Source organism: Erithacus rubecula (genome assembly GCF_903797595.1).
Source record: "Erithacus rubecula genome assembly, chromosome: 4".
Taxonomy (NCBI): Eukaryota; Metazoa; Chordata; class Aves; order Passeriformes; family Muscicapidae; genus Erithacus; species Erithacus rubecula.
In genome coordinates, this window is record NC_136686.1 from 1,546,167 (window position 1) to 1,559,730 (window position 13,564).

The window sequence follows — 13,564 nt, forward strand, 5'->3', positions numbered from 1 at the left end:
TGGCACAAGGGAAGGAGATTTGGCATCAGGGAAGGAGGTTTGCCACCAGGGAATGAGGTTTTCCACCCAGGCCCAGTGCTGTCTGTCCATCTGCCAGCACAGGGATTTGCTCCTGGTCCCAGTGTAGGGTTCCCACACATGATCCTGGCACATCTACCTCCAGGAGGGTTTAGGTTAAAAATGCCTGTGCATAGACTGTGTACAGCTGTGAAAACTCTTGTCTCTCCTCCTTAATGGATCAATGAACACTACTGCCTGACCTTTTTCTGAGCAATAATAACCTGCAGCAGTGCAACTTTGACCTTCCTGTACTGTCTTAGTGCTAAGATGGGCATGGAGCACACTTGGGGGGTCTTCAGTCTCCGTGGGAAGCAAGGTGCTCTCTGTGTTTTATCATGCCACATTCCTGCTTTCCCAGAGATTGGTGGGTTGATTTGGGCAGCCATGAGAGAGCTGGTTGCTGCTTCTGTGTTTAGGAAGGCAGAGAGGGAAGGGAGCAGTTGGGTAAAGTTGAGCCCATCCATCCATCCATCCATCCATCCATCCATCCATCCATCCATCCATCCATCCATCCATCCATCCATCCATCCATCCATCCATCCATCCCAGAGCAGAGCACATGGAAGAGGGGTGGGTGTTCCACTGGTTTAATGCCTCTGGGGGAGGAGAGTGGCTCACTGCTGCTTCACTTGCCATTGCTGGGGAGGGAGTGGGGGAGCCCATGCCACTCCATCCACTCATTTTTCTGAAGCTGGGTAACATTGGGGTTGTTTCTGTATTATTGTAAGTTTGTAAAGAATGTAATCTGTCTGTCAGGGGCACAAGGAGAAAACGGGGGCCTTTCTCTTTTTGGGTGAGGCTGTTCTTATGTTGCTGTGCTTGTCATTGCTGGGCAGGGAGGGGTCTGGTGGCCACGGAGGAAAAGCCTGGCCCTTGTCAATGGCTGGCAGCTGCCCCAGGTGACAGGAGGGTGAGCTGAGGCTGCAGCAGAGACCTCCCACACCAAGCTGTGCACACACCTCTGCTGTGCCCCTCAGTGGGAAATCTGAGCTCTGCAGTGGGGCTCTGCACTGGCATGTTTTGCTGGCACGTGGACTGGGCTGGCTTGTCCTCAGCTCATTTGGAAACTGGGCTGAACAGCTGCCCATGCTGTTTAGGAAAGGTTGGACTGGATGGGCTCAGTTTATCAGCTCGAGAAGGAGTTGATGCTGGAGCTGCTCATCCCACCCTTGCTGTGTGTGTGTTTTCTTGTCTCCTGGATAGTCTCAAAAAGTAACTTGTTCATTCCTGGGAAGGGGTGGATGCAGACTTGCTCCTTTTAGAGCTGCCTTGAAGGCAAAGCTCATCTGTGCTCTAGGAAATGCCATATCCTGATTTTGAGAAGATGCTATCATGAGTGTAAAAGGCAGTGTCAAACCCACATGCCCCCTTATTTTTTCCTACCTTTTTTTCTACAGCCAGTGTTGCTGCAGGTTGGCAGATGCTCTTCATGGCACAGAGTAAAGTTCCTACCACTCCTGGTTCACTGCAATACTTGGAGAAGATGAGTTCAAAACACATTTAAGTAGTAATTCACCAGCTTCTATTTTCCACGAAAGGAATCTCAAATTGAGCATTAGGAAGAGTCAGGGTACAGTTTGCATCTCCTGCACAGAAGCAACAAACTTGTGCTGGGAAATAGATGGTGTTTGTTTTATCTCAGTGGCACAGCTGTGTTACTGAAGTTCTCTCCTATGACAGGAGACTGAGGGAGTAAAACTACTGACCCATTTTTCAGGGAGAATGATGCTCCAGAGTCCTGGGCTCCTATTCAAAAGCCTTGCCTACAATCCAGTGTTACTCCTGCAAACAGCTTGACACTCCTTGCACTTGAATTGCAGCCTCACAGAACAGCTCACACACTCAGCTCAGGTAGGAAGTCCTGACACACACAATCCCACTTTTCAAAGGCTCTGCCAATGCTCCAGAGAGAAGTGACAAGGAACTCCATACACACACGCAATTTTTATTTTAATAAATAGAGTTTTACAGGCTCAGGCTTTTTTTTTTTAAATCACATATACAGAACAGGAAATGCCTGACCAAATAACATGAATTGAACTACTAACCTTGGGAAGGAATACATGCCCTCTGTTAACACTGAAGACCATAACTGAAAGGGGATTTGCCATCAGCAGCATAGGAATTTACTTCACAGATCAGACAACTGAGAGAAGTGGCCAAAGCAAAGAGAGTAACCCTAAATGGACCACTTGTCTTTATAGAGTCACAGCAGTGCAGGGAAAGCCAAGAGCCCAAGTGCCTCCATTTCCCAGTGTCACTTCTGGATGACCATGTGTCTTCACATCCCTTGAGCAAGGCACTCTAACCACAAGTAGAGAGGCTAAGCACAGCAGGTATGCAAAATTATTCCATTGAAGAACAGATACTGGATGACACAGTAATGTTAAATTTCAAAATTTTAAATTAGCAGATGCTTTTGCATCCCCTTCAGTATGGCAGTGGAACAGATCCCACCTTCTCCCACAGAGGTTTAGTCCAAAAACTTCCTGTTGGCATTAGCACCAAAGAGAGCCACTCGGATTTCTGGCATCATCTGTAGAGAAAGAAGACATCAGCTATGTGAAATGGGCAATGAAACTGCTGTGTGTTCTTCCTGTAGTCATTGTGGGACAGTTTAGTTGGCTTCAAAATTAACAAATCACTTTATCTGAGCTTTCTGAAGTCTTTCTCAGATCACACATTGCCTGTTACTCTATAGTCTGAAAGCATTGCCTGTACTGCACCATAAGAGAAGCCAAAGCTAGGGTTTTTTGCACTTGGGTGTAACAGATCTCAGCTGAAGTCTGTACTCAAGCTAGCTTCAGTAATTAAAATTAACCTCAGCATTTCAGCATCTTGACTGCAGTGCAGTCACAGCCAAGGCTTCCAGTACCATAATGTATAGAGTTTTATGCTCAAGCTTAATTCAGAAGGAATCATTCTGGGGAAAGCCATGTTTTTTTGCTGCACAAACAATAAGTAATTTACTTGTTTCTATTCAAAAATCACTTTTTACTTGTCATTCCCAATGAAATCTGATGCCATGCACTATTGTGATACTTTGGAAACACAAGGATTTCATTACAAGAACAAACTTGTTAATTGTACTTTGTTTACCTGTTGGAAAAACTCACCTGCTGGGCTACAAGGTCCAGACGACTTTCCAGGGTATTGGAAACTTTAATTTTGCCATCACTGTTGTAGATTTCAACACCTCCAGCACTGAAGATGGACAAAACAAAAAAAGAAATAATGCAGTGAAACCCACAGGCAGAGTCAGAATGTGGCAAACATAAATGCCAAATCAGCTTTTAGAGGAATGCCAGATACATGGCTAAGATTTCACTTCAAACTTTTTGGTCGTGTCTTAATAGGAATCAGCACAAACAGATCCACTGAAACAGTGCAAAGCACCTTTGGAGTTATCAGAGACCACAGCTGTGTGCAAGGATCCTCATCACCATGTTTTAAATCTAAGTGGAGTATGCAATTTGTCCCTTCAAAACAGCTTCAGACTCTGTTTTATTGACAGCTGTCACATTTTGGAAAGTGAGGAAAAGACTTGGAAGTATTGTTTGTTGGCCCTTACATGAAGATGACAGGATATACAGCTTTGTCTATGGTACTTCTATGGTATCATATGGAAATAGAGCCCTGCAGACAAAACAGACACAAACCCCATCAAGTGACTCTCCTGCAGCACCTTAGGACTCAGTTTGCTTCATCTTGAGACAGAAAGCATGGCTACCTCTCCTTAAGAGACCAGTGGCTCAGTTCCTATGCACAGTTATTCCCTACTCCAGTACTGTGAATCAGCCTGGAGACTGCACAAAACCTTTCCTCACATTTTGGATTGACACAGTGCTTGTCTGGATAAAACTGCAGAGTCTGTGTCTGATAAACTCAAAGAAGTGCCAGTTCCACAAGAACAGCAACAGCCACTTTGAGGACATTCCACACCTAATTTTCTGATATTAATGTGAGCTGTGGCTTGAAAAGTTGCATTAAATTAGTGCCCTGTACAAATCAATCCCATTTTCCTTACATATCTTCTGGCAGGAAGCTGTCTTGGTCAATGTGGACATCCACATCCCTTTTTATGGCATTTTTGTAGATGGGAATGCTCTTCTGTACAGCAGCCTAGGACAGAAGATAAACCTTCAGTTAGCACTGACAAATGCTACTGCAGCACTCAGGTTTGATCACTCAATTACTTGTACTAATAAAATGAAGAGATTGAGGCCTCTTTTTTGTTTGCTTAGTTTTTTTAAAATAAGCAAATGCATTTCAGTTTGGCTCTTCAGCCAAACCCAGTTATTACTTTTAATTCTGTAGCCATGTCTAAAGTTTCCAAGGTCATATCCAAGCAGGGAAACATTCCTCAACTATGGAAGCACATTGTAGCTGCAACAGAAGTTCAGGCAGCAAATCTTGTTTTCATATCACACAGAGAGGGGGATCTGAGCAGCAAATATCTATAATCAGATCTCAGCCTCTGTGAGCAGGGCACTGAAAAAATATTCCAGGTGTCTTACCTTAACCATGGGGAGGTCCTGCTTCCTGCACCGAACAACTAACCTGGGCTCAAGCAGCTGGTAGAATCCCTGCAAGGAATAATCATTCAGCTTCAGGAAGTCAACACTTTCTTTAGTATCAATAATTAATAATTTGTCAGAATTATTTAACCCCAAGAAAGGAAAGAAGCTGATCAATTTGAAACCCAAGCCCTAACAGTACCAGCCTTATTTATTTAGATCTTTGCTCACGAGTTCACCTCATGCAGAGGTCTGAGAGGAAAGCACCAATATTTGGGGAAGAGCCCAAAGAGGGATGATGTTTTTGGATCTCAAGTGCAACTAAACCTATGGAATCTCAGTTAATGTTCATGCACACATAAGGATCACTGCTGAGCATGCAACCAAGGTCTTGAAGACATGCAGCAGTTTCAGATGCTTGTTCCAAGAACCCCTGCCTCGCATTTCCCGTGGTAATACTTGAGGCTAGAACAGAATAAGTTTAGTTCCAGTTTGAAGGCACCTACAATGATCATCAATGGTCCAGCTGTGAGCACAGATCCCTCACTGGATCTAACACAATGAGCCAAGACAAGTGTGGCCAGTTTGCAACAAGAAGAATGGTTTGTTTGATGTACAGCAACCCCAGACCTGAGTGTGACAAAGAACAACACCCAGCTGGAGACACAAGGTGGCAGGAGACACAACTGAGAAAACTCTGCCATCCAAGTGTGACAGGAGAGAGCCTGGGTGGCTCCTGGAGCTCACAGCAACAGGATCAGACTGTGCCAGAAGGAGGCACCAGAGCTCACAGGACTGACCTGGCTAAGAGTGAACTTTCAGTCGTTCATTTCTGGGGCTTGAGGATGCTCTTCTAGGCAAACAAAGCACTGGTTTCTGTTTCTGTGCCTGCCTCTGTCACAGGCACACTCCACACTACAGTAAATTTGTCAAAGCTTATCAAGTCTCAAATGCCAAAAAGGTTTTCAAAGCAGATATGGACTGATTTATAGGTTTTGAGAAACAGCCTCGGCCAAAGGTGCATTTGATCCAACTGATCACTACAGCAGCTTGATGTGTGAACCCCAAAATGTGTGTGCACATCTGCAATTATTCTTACAGTGGAACTGCTGCTGGTGTACCAGATCCCACACCTCAAAATGAGTCACAGTCTTTTCTGTTCACAATCCAAGACTCAAAGATATTGAAGTGATGTTTAAAACTCAAGGACCACTCAGCAGCAATTGATCCAGACTCCCATACAACTGTAACTTTCAAAGGGCTATTTCTGACAAAAAGAAACTTGGGGGCTAGAGCAGCAATGATCCATTTTTTTACTATTTAAATATTTACCTGTAGAACTAGTCCATCCAGCAGTGTCTGGTACCTGGCATTATCCTTCACCACCTTGGCAAGTCTCTGCTTGGCCTCATTCAGCAAATCCTATATTCAGAAGAAATCAGATCAGCAGAGCCCATCCATTTGGCATTTGGTTTCATACTTACCAACTTTCTGTACCTTCATTATAGCTCTCACACCCTTCCAACAAGTAAATGTACACCCCAGCAGGTGTTCATCCAAGCTAGACCTCCATCTCTGTGTGTGGCACACTGCCCCTGCCCAACACTTCCCTTCTTCCTGTCCTGGGCTGACCTCATTAGAACCTGACAATAATTCCTTTTGTGGGAAAAAGGGAGAGCTCAGGAGTAAAAGGATAGTACTTAGAGCATTAACTTAGATAAATGAAATATGTAGTAAATAACTGCTTAATGTAAAACAATACAGTTGTCCAAATAAATTTTTTTCAGCTTTCTAGTTGAGCAAAGAAATCCAATCTACTTTTCCATCAAATAATATTCAGGTTAAGCATTCTTTAATTGTAAGTCAATACAAATCAAAATTTCAAAGAGAGAGCTTATTTTTAATTTGAAGTAGCTGTCTTGGTTATCTTTACTCAGCAAATCAGTACTGGATGGGATTGAATTCTAAAGAAACTTTTAAAGAAATGTGAGTTAACTCAGAGCTCATAAAACTGAACCATCAGAAATGCTTCAGATAAAGGAACTTTGTGATTTGCTATAAACCCTTCTTTCCTGTCCTGTCTCACAGTGTTTTGAAAAAGAATGCCCAGTAACACAATCAGTATGAGGATATAAAACTATCACAATTTACTGCCATGGTCAAACCTAGTTATTCTGTCCTCCCTAGAGTAACACTGCATTTTTGGAACTGCTCCTATCTCTTCATTAAAGAAGCCAAAGATCTGATAAGGGAAGAAAGAATGAGCAGCATGTGACCTCAAATGTCTTAAAATGAGGAAGAGTGTTCAGAACTACTCAGAAGCATGAGGTTGAGTCAGCAGATAAATGAGGAAGAGATGACCCAGTAGAGACAACCACAACAGAGTTAGCCCTTGAGCAATCCATCTTCCTCCTCTCTGGGAATACAATCTGAAGTTTGAAACTCATTTTAAAGAGCCAATAAACTGGTGATTTTCTTCTGCTAACTCCTCTTTTTCATGGTAGCATCAACCTGAACATTTATCCCATCTTTTATTTTGGACTTGCACGGGTGTCTCAAGTTTTTCCACCAGCTCAGCAGCCCCATCTAGCAGAACATGGAACACTCAAAACTATTTCTGAGACAGGGTGGGAGAGCACAGCACATCTGGTCACTGCTCAGTGAGCAGAATGGGGACACACTGCCCAGGGTGAGAGACAAAAGCCTGAATGTGGCCTGCCCTGACCAATGATTACTCACCCTCTGTGTCAACACACATACTGGTCACCTACCAGAACAAGAAACAAAACTTTTCATGTACTATAGGCCATTGAAGGACACAAAAAATCCAAGTTTTAAGCCTCCTTGCTTATGCCATTCTGGGTTTTTCACATAAACATTGCTTCAGGCAAACAGAATTTCAAAATTCTACCAACTGTGCAACAGAGAGTTGCTGTTCTTTAAAGAAACAAGTTACTGTGCAAATGACAGATACAACACTGCCTGCAATGTTCCTGGCAGACCAATCTATTTCCCTAAAACAGCAGGTAATGGAAACTGTGAAAATAGGGAGATTAGCAAAGCTGGACTAAATCTTCAAGGCCTTTTCAGAGCAGCTTGGAAAGCCATTTTTGGATGTTGAAAGCAAACATCACTCAGTCAAAAATCGTATTTTCTGGATAGAATGGTTCAATTTCCTAACACATGGTAGAAACAGACTGTGTGTTTGCTTCAGAGATACTCACTGCAATAAGGTCATCCCTTGCCTTCAGGACCTTCAGCCTGGCTTGATTCATCAGGTTGGACATCTGACTGCAAGTTGCATGATAAAGTTGAATCAATCCATCAGCCTTTGACAGAAAAACTGTAACATTTAACTGCACGCTTTGCATTTAAAGGTAACAGTTCTACAACACTTAAAAACAAGGTCTGTTCACCTATTTGAAACTGTTTCTGGACTTGCACAAAAGATTCAACTGCAGAAGCCCTTTCTTGGTGAAGACACAGCTAAACCCAACATGATCATTTCACCCAGAGTAACAGAGCAGGATAGAATTCCAGACATTACCTACATAAAGAACAGTGAAGGATTCTTTCATCACACTAAGTTAGAACATTGTAGTTCAGCTTTGATAATTTCTCCCCAGAAAAAAAACAGAAACTCATGATTAGAACTGAATATGTTGTCTACAATTTCCCTGCTCCCAAGGGAAGAAGAATTTTATATAAACATAACAACAAAATGCAAGGTCAGGCTCTGAAGTCAGCTGTCTAACCCAAGCAACTTACATTTTCTTTTGCTGTTCAATTTGCTTCTCCTTCTTTTCATAATACTCCATGATTTTCAACCTCTGTGTCTGAACGAGGCGACCCTTCTCAATGTTGAATTCCTCTTCTGCCTACAGTAAAAATTAAATAACTGAAGTGGAAATTGATTCCTTGGGCTGAAAAAAACAGAACCAAAATGTAAAAGAGCATATCCACAGACAAGATAGGATGATACAATTTATGGCTCTATGTAAAAACCCTTCACTTCTTTAAGTAATTCTTACACAAGGAGGGTGACAGCCCAGCTGTTAATTTTTTATTGTGAAGCCTCACCAGACAGAATGTAAAAACACATGGATAATTCTCCTACTTGTACCTGAGAATCCAATCTCAACTTCTGAGTTCTGTTTGCAGATCTTCAGGAATACCTGTTTTGGTACTGATTAAATACTTGTGTAAATCTAAATGTTTAAAGAAGATTAAATATTATCAGCAATACATATGCTGAGTCCAACACCACCAAGGCATTTCAGTAGTGGCACAACACAGATTGTTGGGGCTGAAAGGCACCATTAATCCTTCCTCAGTAAACATCTATACTCTATCACCAGGTTAATATTAAACCCAAACTCTTGTGGCTTAACCTAAGTGAAGCATTCTGCAAGTAATTCAATTCATGCCTTAAATACTAATTTAGTGGGGGAAGGTGTTCTGCTTAATCCAACTGAGTCACATTACCACTCAGCTTTTCTGATTCTGTAAAAAAGGGGTGAACTTTGATACAAATATATTTATATTCAAGAGCCACCAAAACATTGACCAAAACCAGCTCTGAGTCATTTTCATTTGTCAAAAGCTAAGAAATGCTAACTTTATTTGGTATAATATTTTTTGCTATGTAATAACTAAACAGAAATCAGCTGTAGCTCACAAAGGTGTTCTAGTCCTCTCTGACTGCACCTTTCAAAGGAGGATGTGGGATGCAGTTTTCCTTTTGCACTTACTGACAGTGAACTTCCATTTTTACCTTTGCATCTATTTCTTCAGCCTTTTCATTGGCTTCCTGCTCGATGAAAGCCATCATGTGCTTGATCTGTAACAAGAGAGAGGAAAGGAAATGTTTTCTGTTGGAAAGGACATTGACCAGAGGAAGTAGGTGTGTATATATCCTCATTTGTAGATCCTCTATATCCATTTACTAACTCATATAATGTTGTTTTGCAAGGGAATTTAATTGAGCATACACACTAAAGAGTCAGTTCATCTTGACATATATTACATGTGAAGCAAAATCAGTCTGTTTGTTGTGACATTTATATTAAACATAATGATGGCATCTGAATGGACCTGGGCCTTCCACAGGTGAACAGAGAAGCAAAGCAAAGTGCTACTGACCACTCTGGTCAGATTTGTACAACCAGAAGTTGCTTTGAACACCAGAGACACTTCTATTGAAAACCTGTAATAAATAACCTGTAACAAATTCTGTAAAGACTTGTAAGGTCAGTTTGGAGGGGAAGGAGACAGTGGCAGCAACACCCTGTGATCCAGACCACACCAAGAATGTCACATGCTGCTTCAGAGCCCCACATGAACCACTAAGTCCCACTTGAAAAACATTTCTGAAGCCACCTCAAAGCACTACAGAGCCCAAGTCCAGCTGCTTAAAGACCATGAAAGCCATCAGACCAAGTTCTGTTCATCCATCACATGCCCTTCTGTGGCCACACCTCAGATCAGGTTCCCATTTGGGGCTCACTGGAAGGACTCATTCCCAATCAAACTGCAACTGGGATGAGGTACAGACACTTCCATGGCCAGACAGAGCAGACCATAAACACCTACTGACATTTTGCTTGCACTTAGTGATGAGACACATTTTGCAGAAAATCCAGTCTGAATAAACTCGCACAAAAGACTCTATTTATAGAATCTCATGTTAAGATTAAATATTTTCAGGAGGTTAGAAAGGTGCCAAGGTGAAAACTGAGCCAATGTGCAGAACAGCACTAAGCCTGTAGAGATGAAAAAACAGAAGTGAAGAGACAAGTGGAAGATTTTAAACACGTGTTAACACAGTGGAAGAAGTGAACAGTAACATCTACATCCTCAAATTCCAATCAGCAGGTTTTATTTTAATTCATATCTTCAAAGACTCTCAAGTGCTTGTCTACCTACAGCATCATCTTCCTACCCTGCCCTTCAGAAAGGACAAGAGAGGCATTTAAAATAAGAATATTATTTTGCTGAATAGCCTATTGTTGAAGAAACTGACAAGACCAAGCAGCAGCAGCCTTTATGTTACTGAGTCACTTCCTCCAGTGTAGTCTGGTTTCTGAATTTTGGAAAAGCACTTTTAACAGTTCTGGGTGTTCAGGAAACATCCCCTGTGTAAAGGAAAGGAATGAGATGGAAGCAAGATAATATGGAATCTACTTCTAGACTGATAAGAATGAACAGTGTTACTTCAAAAGCTGCTGTACTGAAATCCCCTCTTGCTTTTTGTAGAAATGAAGAGAGTGCCAAACAGAGATTTTAATATCCATAAATAGTATTAGTTTTAATAACACTGACAAAAATGTATTTAGAAATAAGAGACTAATTTTAAAGCAGTATTTCCTATAGAAAGGAAGAAGGGGTTTTCCCATGAAGAGCAGTGGGATTATCCTTTCCAAGGGAAGTCCTAGATGTTAGATGGGCTTTAGAAGTGACCAGATGAAAAAATATATTAAAGACCTTTGACAGAACAACAAAGCAAGTCTGTCAGTGGGAAAAAGTCTCAATCAGGGATGATTTTCAAAGTGACAACCATTGGAAGTGTGGTGGCAAGGAGTTAAGAGGACCAGCAGGCTAATTCATGCCAGATTCATCCACATGCATGATTGTCAGCCACCAGCCCTCTCCTTTCCAGTTTGCAGCATCATCCAGGGCTCAGGAGTGGAAAGCACTCACAGGAATGCTGCAGATGTGCAATGCTGGTAGTTTTACATGTTTATGACATCATCAGAGCCTGAACTAACCTCTGAAGTTCAGCTCCCTTCTGGCTGAGCAAGACCACCCTAGTGTCAGCTTTATTTTTATTATCTTCGTGGGAGTGTCAGGAAAAAAAACCACTGAGCTTTGTAGATAAAAGGAACACAATGTAATGTTACAATTCTCCTTCTGGAGAAAGGCAACCTGCTAATTTTACTTTTATTGTGGTGCTTCCTTGCCAAGAGACTATGTTTACTGAATGAGAAAGTGAGACACGAGTACTTGTGATGCAGAGGACAAAGGGAACTTGCCTGATCTGCTTATCACCTGCAAGAAACCACCCAGACCAGTGCTGACCGGGTCCCCACAGCCTTTAACACCACACATCATCTCCAACCCAGCTGAAAGCAGCTTTTTTAGCTGAGGGCAGTGTTTACAGTCAACAGGGACAAGGCATCCTGTCTCTGGAGGAGTGTCCACAGCCAGACTTCAGGGCTGGAAGTTTCCACTGCAAGCCAAGGCCACTCTGCTTAGGATGAAGAACTGAAAAGGGCATTTAGGAATGCTGAGCAGCCCACCCAAATGCTGAGCTACAGCTAACTGAAGGTAACACAGCTACAAGCATAAAAGAGATGGGAAATCCTTAGAGAACCATAGAATCATTAGGCTGGAAGAGACCCTCGATATCACCCAGTCCAACCATCAAGGTAGCATTACACTTTAAACCCCTAAACCACTTCAGATCCAGACACTTCCTAAACACCTCAGGGATGGTGACTGCACCACCTCCCTGGGAAACCCATTCCAATGCCTGATCACACTAACAGTGAATTTTTTGGTCTCTTATCTGATGTAAATCTCCCCTGTCTCAGCTTAACGCCACTTTGCCTGTTAGCAAAAAGGGGCTTGTATATATCACTTGTATATATCTACCACAGCGACACGCAGAAACATTACTCGTCTAAAGCTGTTCATTTACCTGCCTTGGGGTGCAATTAAACACTGCACACAGCACACAGCCTGCTCACGAACCCTCTCGTTACAATCTGGCGCAAGATATCACCAAAACGCCTCAATGAAATTCCCCAGTGGGGCCCATCCACCCGGGCAGGGAAAAAAATGGCTTTGTCCGAAGACTGCTCTTTCCCGGCCAGGATCTTTCCCCTCAGCCATGTTCCTTTCGGCAGAGCAGCAGAGCCGGGCCCCGGCGCGGCCAGCCCCGCTCCTCACGGCCCTCAGCGGCTCCGCTCGGCCCTACCTGCTTCTGCACGTCGGCATCGCTGAGCGCCATGGCGGCGGCGGTGACAGTGGCGGTGACAGTGGCGGTGACAGTGGCGGTGACGGTGGCGGTGACAGTGGCGGTGACAGTGGCGGTCGCAGGCCCGAGGAGACGCGCCCGGTGCCGTCGGTGGCCGCGAGCGGAATCAGATCCGGTTCGGGTCACAGCTGCAGCGAGGCCGCCAGAGGCCCCGCCTACCGCGCCTCTGGACCAATAGGAACGCCCGTATTGTATGATGTCATCACACCATATATGGCGGGGCAGGTGCCGCGTCACTGCCACTGTAAAAACTGAGTCATTTCACAGAAACACTGCGGCGAGTGGAACCTGCAGTGGACAGAGATGAAACACGGAGACGAACTCGCTCGAAAGGCCCTGAAGTAGCTTTGTGTTGGCAGTGCAGGGGAGAAACAGAAAGATGCAAGAAAGAGCATCCTTTACGGCACAGTTTAAGCCAGCTTCATGATCTATAACAGTATTGGTTTGTTCCAATTGGCAACTTCCATTTCCATTCTGCAGGAATATCTGGGGGAAAAGACAAACCCATTTCTTTACAAATCAGTGTCAAATGAAGTATTCATCACATCGATGCTTCTTCCTGACTTATTTCCACCCCCTTAATTTTTTTCTGCGTGAAGAAGCTTATTGTAAAACTACGTTATAATGCTGGAAATCAGCGTGTATTTTGAGTCTGGAGAACGCTTTGCTCTTACTTCAGGTACCATCTAAATAATATTAAAACCAAATTTTAATAAAGAAGAAATAATACATAATAGTAATGAGAATTATGTCTATTACAACAAAATAAATATTACTAAGTAAAATAGCAAATACAGTTGTAATTATACGCAGACTGTTTCTTTTCCGTGTGCCCCCTTTTGGGGCTCCGACCCACTTAGCCTCACATGATTTAGGCGCCAGGGTCGCGGAGACCGAACTGCCGAAAGCCCGGCCCCGTTTCCCTCGGAACCCACGAGTAACGCGGGAC

At 43.2% G+C, this 13,564-nt stretch overlaps 1 protein-coding gene across 3 annotated transcripts; it reads right to left on the bottom strand.

The window, feature by feature from the left end:
- Positions 1–2,451: 2,451 nt before the first annotated feature.
- Positions 2,452–12,747, bottom strand: ATP6V1E1 (ATPase H+ transporting V1 subunit E1). 3 transcript variants are annotated; one of them, XM_079303736.1, is made up of 10 exons: positions 12,643–12,747; positions 12,556–12,597; positions 9,352–9,417; positions 8,346–8,455; positions 7,802–7,868; positions 5,910–5,999; positions 4,578–4,646; positions 4,088–4,182; positions 3,177–3,264; positions 2,452–2,596 (listed from the first exon to the last, which is right to left on the bottom strand). In XM_079303736.1, the coding sequence occupies exons 2-10, from the start codon at positions 12,586–12,588 to the stop codon at positions 2,534–2,536; spliced, it is 681 nt and encodes a 226-aa protein (XP_079159862.1). In that variant the 5' UTR covers positions 12,589–12,597; positions 12,643–12,747; the 3' UTR covers positions 2,452–2,533. The 3 variants fall into 3 exon arrangements, with proteins under 3 accessions (XP_079159862.1, XP_079159861.1, XP_079159860.1); XM_079303735.1 differs by having other exon boundaries at positions 12,556–12,634; positions 12,665–12,705; XM_079303734.1 differs by having other exon boundaries at positions 12,556–12,745.
- Between the last annotated feature and the right edge of the window lie 817 nt (positions 12,748–13,564).

Excerpts from the sequence above, each read along its gene's own strand:
- ATP6V1E1 (XM_079303736.1), bottom strand. The coding sequence starts at position 12,588 with ATGGCGCTCAGCGATGCCGACGTGCAGAAGCAG. Across the intron at positions 9,418-12,555 it reads ATGCCGACGTGCAGAAGCAG|ATCAAGCACATGATGGCTTT; the intron begins GTAGGGCCGAGC and ends CTCTTGTTACAG. Across the intron at positions 4,647-5,909 it reads TGGATGGACTAGTTCTACAG|GGATTCTACCAGCTGCTTGA; the intron begins GTAAATATTTAA and ends TATTCCTTGCAG.